The sequence below is a fragment of the Serpula lacrymans genome (assembly GCF_000218685.1).
Source record: "Serpula lacrymans var. lacrymans S7.9 unplaced genomic scaffold SERLAscaffold_12, whole genome shotgun sequence".
Taxonomy (NCBI): domain Eukaryota; kingdom Fungi; phylum Basidiomycota; class Agaricomycetes; order Boletales; family Serpulaceae; genus Serpula; species Serpula lacrymans.
Window position 1 is genome coordinate 193,669 of NW_006763301.1, and position 11,160 is coordinate 204,828.

Consider the following 11,160-nt stretch of genomic DNA (forward strand, 5'->3'; position numbering starts at 1 on the left):
AAAAGATGGCATCAGGGACAAAGAAAAGTGAGAAGGCGACATTTGTTGTGCATCACAGGCGATGTCGCTGCGACGGAAGATGATCCATACATTTTTATGTAATGCGGCTTATGACGGCTTAAAAGTCTCGCCCTGGCCACCGCTGACGAACATTTCTGCAACCTTTGCTCCTTTGCTCTTGCTCCAAACATGTCGAAAAACGGTTTAAGAAATGGTGCACGAAAACTGCGACGGCGACGCTCCATGGATGTCGTGGACGCAAAAGAAGCAGTGGATCTCGCAACAGCGCAATCATATTCAGAGAATGTTTTTCTCTTCGTTCCCAATCTCATTGGTATGTACCAAGACACATAGGGAGAGACGTGTATTCAGTTTGTTTTACGCTTTTTAAAGGCTACACGCGCATCATTCTCGCTGGCCTGTCGTTGCACTTCATGAGCTATCACCCCAAGTATTGCACTCTCGCATACGTGGTCTCGTGTCTTCTCGATGCTGTGGACGGGCAGGCAGCTAGGGCCTTGGGACAGACCTCGAAATTTGGCGCTGTTTTGGATATGGTAACTGACCGGTTAGTTGGGGGTACAGATCCATCTTCTCCTGTGCTTATCTTTGATGTGACAGATGCACCACGTCGTGTTTGCTGTGTTATCTCTCATCGGTGTATCCAAGTTATGCTATCGTGTTCCAGTTTCTCATTGCGCTAGATTTTAGCAGCCATTATATGCATATGTACAGGTATGTTCTCGAACACGCTGCTTCTCGACTGGTCGCTTATCATGCCCCAATTAGTTCTCTAGTGACTGGATCCAGGAGCCACAAGCTAGTGACAAGTGATGTCAGTCGTATTTTATGGTATTATTATAACGATTCCGTGAGTGTTGTTGCATGTCTGCTTTCTACGGTTGAAATATTCAACTGTCCGTGACAGCGCACGCTTTTCTTCATGTGTGCCGGGAACGAACTCTTCTTCGTATCGCTCTATCTCATGAAATCGGTGCACACTCCCATCGGCCTCGGGGCTTATTCGACATTCCTGGCCGGCCTAACATACCCTCAGTTGATGGCTTGCTTGAGTGCTGGTGTATGTGTTGGGAAGAATGTCATTAATATGGTGCAACTATGGAAGGCATCAAAGATACTGGTGGGGGTGGACTTGGCAGAGCGAGCGAGTGCAAGAGAAGGGAAGAAGCTGGATTCGGAGTAGAGGACTGCACCTAAATATTATCTGGTTGCTGCATTTTTAACATATATATTCGTATGTTGCCAAAGTACTATAGAGGTCTTGTAATTTCCTTTCTTTTTATTCTCATGCAGACTCATCTGCAACCTGAAATGCATTTTGCGATCGGAGTGGCAACTTGAAACTTTTTCGGTGACATCCATTGTGGTCTGAACTGCCTGTTCCTTGACTTTTGAATGCGATCTCAGGCAATTCTTCGTCGGTCATTTCTCAAGGCCTCTGCGACACCCAGCTCTGCTCTTTCTTCAGTTCCACGGCTCCGTCGCGTTTCGCGCAAAGAGCAGCCTCCTACACGTCCTCCAGCACGGGTCTACAGACGTCTCGCATCCTCCACCCCCACCACTCCCCAGACCGAACATTTACCTCTCGCTGATGCCAGTCCTCCCGATGAACCACCATCCGAGGATGCAAACCAAACACAGGCATCCGTAAAGGCGTCAGTGAGCTCACCCCCGTCCAAGGATCCCGAAGACCGTCCTCAGCTTCCTAGCGACTTGGATATTCTCTGGGTGCCGGAGAGCGACTCTTCAGAGACTGATCCCATCGAATCGTCTGCCTTGCCGCCTCCAGAGATATTCGACGAGGCATTGACCAACTTACTCATCACATTACACCCTCAAACTCAGCATCGTGCATCGTACATTTCTCCAGCTGGTGCACCTCTTGAACCGACGCTTTCTCTCTATTGTCCATTAGAAGGTGGAGACTATGTTATCGACGAAACAGTCAAGGAGCTGGCTAGGAAAACCGGCTCTGAGGTGCTTGTCATAGATGCTGTACAGCTTGCAGCAGGCGAGTGGGGACACTTTGGCAAAGGTAATCACACAAGTAGTCATTCATTTGGTCAAAAGGCTGATCATCGTTTTCATTTAGCTGCAAACGCCCTTCAATTACCCAGAAACCCGCTTCACTTCCCTTCTCCAGCTTCTCCTTCGGCTCGTGCCCATCCTCGATTTTTGGTGGATGAAGACGATGACGGAGACTCCATGCCACAGATGGCAATACCCTCCCAAATGACCCTGCATGTCTTGGCACCCACACCTTCCAGAGGACGTACGGCACTGTTGTCCACCTCTAGAAACACAGCCGCTCCTAGCAGAGTAAAGACATTCTTCGACGAGCTCATAAACATCCCTGCGCCCACATCTGATACAGGCGAAAAAGCAATTCGCAGCCGGAGACCTCGATTGATCTATTTACGTGATTTTCCTACCCTCGCTCCTACTTCGTCGACATGGTATCCTCCTTTGCTGTCCGCCGTCCGTCAGCGTCGTGTAGGGCCTATTGCTCGGCCATCCTCTCCCATCAGCAACCCTATGACGATCATCTTTGGAATCACTCCCCCCATAGTACCCCCCGCTTCAGTACCGTCTTCTTCGGGCTCGAGCAACCAAGGTCTGGTTAACATGCTGATGAACAGAAAGCCAACGTCATCAGTTACTCCTTCCAACAGCAGACCAAGCAGGTCAGATTGGAGTGAAGATGAAACGGCGGACAAAGCGAGAGAGAAACGTCTTAAAGACCGTTTGCGCAAGTGGGAGAAGGGCGATCCCGAGCTCATAGACGAGTTGCCGAAGCTTTCGGTTAGAGGAAGTGAGGGTGAGAGTACCAACGGAAAGAGGCCGGGAGTCTTTGTTATTGGCGGGTCTCCCGGCGGTGGACTCCCTCCTTCATTAGATTCCATACTCGGAGGCTCAGAAAACCCTAATAATTCTTCTGATTCAGAAGCCTCCACAGCTCGATTTTTCCGCACCTCAGTCTTGGTACCAAACACTCGCTCCGTGGCACACGAACGGCTATGTAGAACTAGCCGACGAAGGGAAATCAATGAAGTGACTATGCGGATGGGCGTCGGAGCGGTTGGCGGCGCTCTACACAAGATGGACACTTCGTGCATCGAAGACAAGGAAGGTGTCCCAGAGGGAGAACAGGAGCCTACGACGAAGGACAAGGATGAAGAGGATATGTGGCATGACTGGAGCAACAAAGTCGAAGTCTGGTCGAACGTCAGACAAATCGCAGATCGTGCTCTTGGGAGCGTTGTCGCAGCTACGCCGAATCACCATAGAACGACCAAATCCAACCTTGAGCCTACTGTGGTTCCATGGTCTGCTGTACATCGTGCATGGGCGATGCAGCGCTCTTCGCACGATTTGCGCAAGTCGTGGATGAAGGAAGCTGTGACAAAAGTTCCGCGCGATAAAGAGACTGAAGATCAGCATGACGAGGGTGAAGCTGAGACTGGCCAGGAGAGTGTTGATGAAGTCGTGGAGCGGATCAAGCAAGACCCAGATCTCGAACAGCACGAACAGAGACTTCTGGCGTGTATCGTGGATGCAGGTCGATCATATTTTTCTCTGATATGAACTACTGAAAAGACTAAAACTTTTACTCATCTTAGCATCAATGTCGACTTCCTTCAGTCAAGTGCACCTACCTCCTCATACCATAGATTCCGTTCGGACCATCGTGTCGCTTCCTTTGCTCCATCCAGCAGCTTTCCAGCAAGGTATTCTTAAGGAACATGGCATGACAGGGTGTCTCCTGTTTGGACCCCCAGGAACAGGTAAGACCCTAGTAGTTCGAGCTCTTGCCAAAGAAGCTGGGTGTCGCATGATGACGATCTCACCATCCGACGTGATGGACATGGTAAGCTCAGATCGAAATGTTCATAACAAACACGATCTGATCAACTTGTTAGTACGTGGGCGAAGGCGAGAAACTCGTCAGAGCTGTCTTCTCTCTTGCTCGACGGCTATCACCTTGCGTGGTTTTCCTCGACGAGATCGATGCGCTGTTTGGGGCTCGCATGTCTGCGCGCGAGAGTGGTGGTGCATTTGCTCACCGGGGAGTCATCACTGAATTTATGCAAGAGATGGATGGTTTGAAGACCTCGAAGGATGACAGGGTCATCGTCATAGGTGCCACGAATAGACCTTTTGATCTGGATGATGCTGTACTTCGACGGCTCCCTCGACGACTGTTGGTCGATTTGCCAGGAGAAAAAGAACGCGAAGGCAAGTGGATTGTTTTCTTACATTATAAGATCCTTTAATGACTGGACGTTTCAGAGATTCTCAGGATTCTTCTTCGCGAGGAGACCTTATCAACTGAGGTGGACCTGAATGCTCTTGCCAAACGCACCGAAAGTTTTTCTGGTTCAGATCTCAAACGTGCGTAACTTTTTTCGCCTCATCCAAGTCTGAGAATTAGGAGCTTATTTGATGTTATAGACCTTTGTGTATCCGCTGCACTTGATGCTGTCAAGGAGCATGTCGAAGTTCCTTGGAAATCATCCTCGACCCTCTCCGGTGACCAAGTTCCCTCGTTATCAACAGTGTTGAAGTCCGAAGATCCCAGTCCAGCTCCTTCGTCGTCAACTACACAACCTGAAGATGTTGCCAGTGAACCTTCCACAACTTCGCCTATAGTCCCTCTTCGCACTCTCCACCTTCGCCATTTCACAAAAGCCCTGAAAGAGATTACGCCTTCGTCTTCCGAGTCTCTTGGCAGTCTCTCAGACTTGAGGAAATGGAACGAAGAGTTTGGAGAAGGCCGAAAAGACAAAAAGAGACAACAAGTTTGGGGCAAAGGCAAATTCGGGTTTATTAATAAAACGAATACCTCAGTGGACGAGGGAAGGGTTGCAGTCAGTTCCCCCACTTCTGCTACAAGTACACGAGATATAGTTTGATAAATACGCTAGTGTGGTCATTAGAGCACCGATGTACAGTCCACGTTGATATAATTCGCTCTAGAGAACTATTATCGCACTCTGCCGGATCGACGCCGTCCGTTGGCTTGAGATTTTTGGGGACTGGCATCATTGTCGTCCTCGTCATCGACGTCCATGTCATTCCGAGTGTTCTTTTTCTTTTGAATACGTTTTGATGGTGATTGGGAAGGTATCGATTGTGAAGGCTCCTCATCCATCTGCATCTCTTCGTCTTCCTCATCACTACCTTCTGCCGTACTTCTCCTTCGAACACGTCTGCCATCATCCTGACCGTCTTTCACAGCGCCTTCGCCAACAAGCAAGAGGGGTCTCTGTGCTTCCTGTGGCCAGTCTTTGCTGCAAGCTGGGCATGTTGAGTGATGGCGACGGTGAGTTTTGAAGCAGTGAAGATGCATGCGCGTTTTGCAATTTGGTGTATGACAGGCTATACCGCGAGTTAAGACCTGTGCAGAGAGGTGTGAGAACGCGTGGTAAATATATGCTATTAATATTGGCAGTCACCTCCATGCAGATAGTACATTCCAGGTATTCCTCTGGATAAGTCGTCTTGAGATATGGAAGCAGCTCCAGTAAAGTTCTCGTCGAGAGAGAATAACGACCGCGCCTGATAACATAAAACCTAGATTTAGGATTACAGAGAGGAAGAAGGATGACATTAAGCGTACTTGCTCTTGAGTAGCCATCCTTTGGCCGCAAAGCTCCCTAAAACAACCTCAGCTTGTGCTTTGGTCATATTCGATTTGAGGGCGTTAACCTCGCGCAATGCAGCAAGAGATGACATGGAGTAAGATTCACGCGGTGCAAGCATGATTTGTTCGACCTGTGTAGGGTGAGGTTTGAGAACATAGTACACCACGACAGTACTCGATCTGTTACTGACGATTGCCTTGAAGTAAGCTATCTCCCCTGGGTTATAGTCCGTAGCCATTTGCGCTATATCATCGCCCTTTCTGTTGACCTGCCAGACAGAAAATACTTTACAAGCATTTTACAGAACGCACAATGAGCCACCTACCAGAGCATACACCTCTTTACCTGTCTGTTCATCACTCAGATGTCGAAATTCGAGATCTAAGCTGTCTAATGCTACGTTGATGCTAGCCACAAAGTTATCCCAATCAACCCTATCGCCAGAATATTCAATGTCCACAGTATCGTCTGCAGCTATCGCGAGGGAAAGACAGGGATCAGGGGAAGGAATCGGAGAAAAGACCGAAAATTTACCTTTGACTGCATCGATACACTTTTCCCAAAGGATCTTGGCGAGTTTGAATGAAAGAACTCCGCGAGAAAATACAGCCTGGAGAAAGAGACGCTGTACGTCGTTTGAAGAGACCATCGTAGTTCAAAGTGACCATGGACGCGTCCAAATGAAACCAGACGCGTCGGGCTAAAGTACCGCGTTTCGGCTATCAAGGTCACGATTGCAATGAGGTGGATGCGTGCATGCATCATTCTCATTGACTTCCAGGTTAACCATAAAACAAGTGTTATAAAAAGATAGCGAATAACGGGTGAGTGTACAGCTTGGAGTCCGTCATAAGTCACATTCATTCACTGGAGATAAAAGCTTTCAGGTTTGGTAGATCAGATATCATCATTGGTCGTTTTAATTTCCTGCCTAGTTGTCATTATCATCAAACAAGTCCGATAGGTTAAAGCACAACAAAACAGTGTCCCTCCCCCTGATCAGAGCTTTGGAACTCGCAGCGTCTTGCTGACCATAGCTGCGGCCCAGAAGCCAAACACGATGCTGACCGGATGAATATCACCGCGTCCACCCGAACTACCCCATAGCGTAACAAGTCCAAAGGGAACACCTTCCTTGCCCTCGATCCAGCCTTGTTGTGCCCAGTACGATAATACAGCCACGAGGCCCAAAGACGAGGGTATTGGTAGACCTTCAAAATACCGAGCTTTCCCTGTCGCATCCTTGGGTACAACTGCAACGGTAGCATTGAATCGTGCAAGCCGAGCTAGGCCACAACATATGAATCCTGTCAGACAGACAGTGTCAAGGTATGTCCGGAGGCCAATAGCAAATGCAACGAGCGCTGGGGCAACGCCAAACGAAACCTAAGGGGACGTGATAAGTAATAAGCTAGGAATAGGAAAGGTATATATGAGACGTACCAAATCTGCAAGGCTGTCAAGCTCCTGACCCAACATGCTACTTGATTTTCTCCACCTTGCTACTTTCCCATCCATGAAATCAAACATGAGACCAGCTAGGGGAAGGGCGAGAGCCCAGCGCAAATAGGCATCATCATTTGTTAATAGATACTGTGCAGACGAAAATATCGAGAATGACCCGCAAACGCCATTCATTATGGTGACAAGATCAGCTAAACGAAAATTTCTGCCATAATGAAGGAGCTTTAGTGCGAAACTGCGGATTAAGCTGGCGAGCAAACCTGACAAGAGAGAAGTGACCATCACTGTCGACATACTGCTGCAAGACAGAAAGCTGTTCTCCATTGCTGGTCCCGTTTGACTGGGACTGCGCCGCTTTTCTTCGAGCCATGTCAAAAGTCTTTTTTGCTGTATTGACAGAAGAAAGGAAAGCTGGAGTGTGCACTAGCGAGACGCACGCGAGCACCTAAGACATATTCGTGCTTTCGGGGTCTCTCATATTATGATATTGCAAGACCCTCTAATACTCCGTGGTATGGTATGAGTACATACTGCATGCTTACGACTGCCTAGACATCCTCATTCCGAGATAGACGAACACTAGGATTCTACCTCCATGCGTGCATCCCCTTCAGAAGGTCCAGATAGTTCTCTGCTTCGCGCAGCGTACTGGTTTGGATGAGTTATACTCTCTCCACCCCCTACACCTTCCCCTTTCTTGACACCTTTGCTGGCATGTGTGATCTCAAATACCCGTGTGCACGCGACATGGTAATGACCCTCTTTCACGTTATGCATAATCGCGGGTAAATCAGTCGAGGAAAGGCCATGTGACGCATAAGATGAAAGCAGAGCACTTTCTAAATTCTCTGGTGCAAAGTGACGGTAGGGACACCCATGACAATCGGAGGGACCAGGCTTATCAGCGACAAGAATTTGTTGACAGCTACAAAAAACCTTGAGAACACAGCTTACATAGATCAGGATCCTCTCACCTCTTTGCTGGATAGTTGGCACGCTTTCCCTCCAACCCATATGAGTGTCTGATGTTATATTTGTATTCCTTGTTGAACTTGTCATCTGTTATTCCACTGAACGATTTGCGCCAGAACACAATGGCCTCTTCTATTGATACCCCCAGTACCTACAGGACATGGATGAGTCGATCTCTCAGATCAAAGCAAGAGAACACTAGTCTTACCTTCAAGAAAAGGCCATACTGCAATCTTCCAAAATGCTTCAAATGCCTATCTCTCATCAAGGATTCATGGATATTTCGCATGCACATTGGGAAGTGATTCTTCGCGAGGTCGTCAATCATCTCGGCTCTGATTTCATCCCCACTTGCTGGGGCACTTGCCCATTCTGTTGAAACACCTGCAAGGAACCCTTGTGAAAGATTGTCAAGGATGGGAACCAGGCGGGTGTCTTCATCTAGACGAGGCAATCTTTTTGCCGTAAGCTAAAGATAGATGTTCAGAATAATCGAGAGATACGTTCGAACGACCAACTTCAAGTTGTCCCGTTAAAAAGGTTTCAAACTCCTGAAATATAATACCATCGCGCTCCCAAATAGGAACATAAGCATAGCCACCTTTCAAGAAGACTTTGCGTTTTTCCACTAGCTCAGACACTTTCGTCCATTTTACCTGATTTTACAGGTCAGAGCTATACTATGCCACTTTTGTTGAATTCACCTTGTAATAAAGGCCCTTATAGCATTCGGGTTTGTCCTTGTATTTTGGTGGGACCGGGACCAGATTCACAAGCTTTTCTGCTTCAGGAAAGTTTTTATCAACATCTTTGACTTCTGAGGCGTTGACCTGCGATGCCAAAATCATGATCAGGACCAGAGAGTGAAATCCCAAAAGAACGTACCTCTTCCCACCCAAATGTAAGTGATGACAAGAATGTTCTCCGTTCTTCGGTATCATCCAGCTCATATCTCACTTTGAAGAGGGTTGTTTCCGCTTTGATGAATCGCCTTCTCAACTCTTCTCTATTAACTATCGTTAAATAACATAACTTTGGCCGAAAAGTTGGACTCACGAACGGCAGAAAGCTAGCCTTAGAACGAAATGACTGATATGGTCCTTTCTCCGTTGTGCAGCCCAATCGATACTTCTTGCTGTATTGCTGTCTAGACACAGGTATTTCCTGCACTGCTTCGTAGTCATGTCCTTAAGTTCTTCCCAAGTTCTGTTACGAGCAATGGATGATTCGATCTCGGCGAGAACGCGAAGTCGGTCAAGCGCAGAAGCTTCGAACTCCTCCAGCGTCACGTCGAATTGTGGGGCTTTATCATAGCTGAAAAATCAAGGGTTAAGTCCTAGTTGTATAATTTCTGGATTGCTAAAAGACAAACAAGTTGAGCCGATGTGGGTAATCGCCCAAGTGCGTGTGCGGGTCCGAGTGCTTGTGCTTGTGTGAGTGATTTTGTACTTGACCAGGAGGAGTTTCGCTATTTTGAGCCTCGCTGCTTCTGTACATCAGGTAGCAATTAAGATGAGGTGGTGCGAGGGATGAATTAGATCACCAAGCCTGCTTGCCAATGGGTGTATGAATACAAGCGTCTCAGACTGAGTCTGAACGCGCTAGCCACACCTCAAGACACGTCCAGTCACAGCATTTATCTTGTCACGCGAGCGTACTTATGTTTAGCAAGAAGAAAGCAATAATATCACATAACAACTCGAATAAAAACTAAGCAAAGCGAGACGGATGCAAAATTACGATACATATATCTGGTTGTACCTACTAGAGGCCCATCATCATAAACTACATATGAGGCCCGGAAGAGATATACTGAGGATAATAACTAGCTTAGATATAAGAACACATTTTAACGTGAAGTCTGTCGGCCAGTATTGCGGCGCACAAGTTTGGCTTTGCCTTGTCGACCCACCGGGTTCGAGTTCGCAGGTGCAGGCTCTTCTTCCACGTCAAAGGTAACCCCTGGACGGCGCCTTCGACCTTTTCTACGTCCTACAAGGTCAGCTTCCTCCCCCCTAATCCATTCATGAGTGGCCTGAATGGGATCGCGCAAAGGCGGAGGCGTGAGGAGAGGAACAGGAGGGATTTGACTAGCAGTAGATTGAGTTGGCGAGCCCACAGCGGTATTACTCTGAAGTGTGTGTCAATCATTGGTCATCACTAAAGAAGGGACGTATAAACTCACTGCCGTTCCATCCATCGCTTCAAGAGAGGCAGCTGAAACTGTCTGATGTCTCTTGGATGTGAGGAACTTGAATGGCGAGAACACCTTGGAAGCAGAATCCTTGCGTTCGCGTGGTGTGTGCGCGGAGGGGGGTATTGTGAGTGGTGCTGGAGCTTTCGCTTTTAGCCTAGCAGTCGGATGCGCAGATGTGGTCGTGGCTACGGGGGTAGTTACAGCCTCACTCTCGCTGGTTGGGAACTTGGCTTTAGATCCAGACGACATTTTTGAAGGCTTTACATTGGCTAGGACCATTAGCTCTGGAGCTTGCTGTCGGGATGTGGTTCTGCTTAACGTCGGCCCAGGAGTAGGATCTTCATCTTGTGGCTTTACTGAGGTTGATTTCGCTCGGAAAAGACCACCAAAGAATCCTGCTCCTTTCTTCTTTGGATCTTTATCCTCCAATGACGGCTCTCTCGTTCTAGGGGGTTGAGAAGCAGAACGCGTGACAGGTACTTTGTGCAGCATTGACGGTGCCAGAGATGACGGTGTCTTCAATAGTTCCGATTCGCCTGAGGCCGTGCGAGAAACCTGAGCAGGTAAATGCGACCGCGGGGGAGCTAAAGTAGATGGATGGCCAGAAACTGGAGCACGACCCGAGGCAGATGGGTCAGGGGGTAGCTTGTGATGCGCACTTGGAGCAACAGAATTTGCAGATGGTTGATTTACGGAAGGTTGATGCTGCTTCTGTGAAGAAACAACAGGTGTTTGGGCAGCAACAGGTAATGATACAGTGCGATGATGACTATTTGTCGTAGGTTGGTTAGATGATGCAGGCTGCGAATTCTGAGCTGATGTTGCAGAGCGATGCGAAGTTGGGTATAGTTGTGCAGATGC

General features: G+C 48.1%; 6 protein-coding genes across 6 annotated transcripts; 2 read left to right on the forward strand and 4 right to left on the reverse strand.

The window, feature by feature from the left end:
• Positions 1-147: 147 nt before the first annotated feature.
• SERLADRAFT_475428 (uncharacterized protein) lies at positions 148-1,353 on the forward strand (the record flags this gene model as incomplete). Its single annotated transcript, XM_007321849.1, has 5 exons — positions 148-334; positions 394-568; positions 622-735; positions 790-871; positions 929-1,353. 5 exons carry the CDS (start codon positions 190-192, stop codon positions 1,202-1,204), a joined length of 792 nt encoding a protein of 263 aa, XP_007321911.1.
• Positions 1,354-2,185: 832 nt separating this feature from the next.
• SERLADRAFT_363141 (uncharacterized protein) lies at positions 2,186-5,421 on the forward strand (the record flags this gene model as incomplete). Its single annotated transcript, XM_007321850.1, has 5 exons — positions 2,186-3,580; positions 3,642-3,889; positions 3,942-4,268; positions 4,314-4,413; positions 4,474-5,421. 5 exons carry the CDS (start codon positions 2,227-2,229, stop codon positions 4,932-4,934), a joined length of 2,490 nt encoding a protein of 829 aa, XP_007321912.1.
• Positions 5,422-5,544: 123 nt separating this feature from the next.
• Positions 5,545-6,338, reverse strand: SERLADRAFT_397983 (uncharacterized protein; the record flags this gene model as incomplete). The annotated part of the gene is made up of 5 exons (XM_007321851.1): positions 5,545-5,581; positions 5,642-5,796; positions 5,857-5,934; positions 5,992-6,140; positions 6,201-6,338. Coding segments are annotated over 5 exons (534 nt in total), but the record flags the coding sequence as incomplete, so codon positions are not given.
• A 216-nt stretch (positions 6,339-6,554) lies between these two features.
• On the reverse strand, positions 6,555-7,573 carry SERLADRAFT_363143 (uncharacterized protein; the record flags this gene model as incomplete). The annotated part of the gene is made up of 3 exons (XM_007321852.1): positions 6,555-7,052; positions 7,110-7,335; positions 7,391-7,573. 3 exons carry the CDS (start codon positions 7,498-7,500, stop codon positions 6,666-6,668), a joined length of 723 nt encoding a protein of 240 aa, XP_007321914.1.
• A 19-nt stretch (positions 7,574-7,592) lies between these two features.
• SERLADRAFT_475443 (uncharacterized protein) lies at positions 7,593-9,685 on the reverse strand (the record flags this gene model as incomplete). Its single annotated transcript, XM_007321853.1, has 8 exons — positions 7,593-8,055; positions 8,105-8,253; positions 8,311-8,571; positions 8,621-8,758; positions 8,807-8,932; positions 8,988-9,108; positions 9,159-9,416; positions 9,475-9,685. The coding sequence occupies 8 exons, from the start codon at positions 9,597-9,599 to the stop codon at positions 7,710-7,712; spliced, it is 1,524 nt and encodes a 507-aa protein (XP_007321915.1).
• A 432-nt stretch (positions 9,686-10,117) lies between these two features.
• Positions 10,118-10,902, reverse strand: SERLADRAFT_475445 (uncharacterized protein; the record flags this gene model as incomplete). The annotated part of the gene is made up of 2 exons (XM_007321854.1): positions 10,118-10,233; positions 10,288-10,902. Coding segments are annotated over 2 exons (618 nt in total), but the record flags the coding sequence as incomplete, so codon positions are not given.
• Between the last annotated feature and the right edge of the window lie 258 nt (positions 10,903-11,160).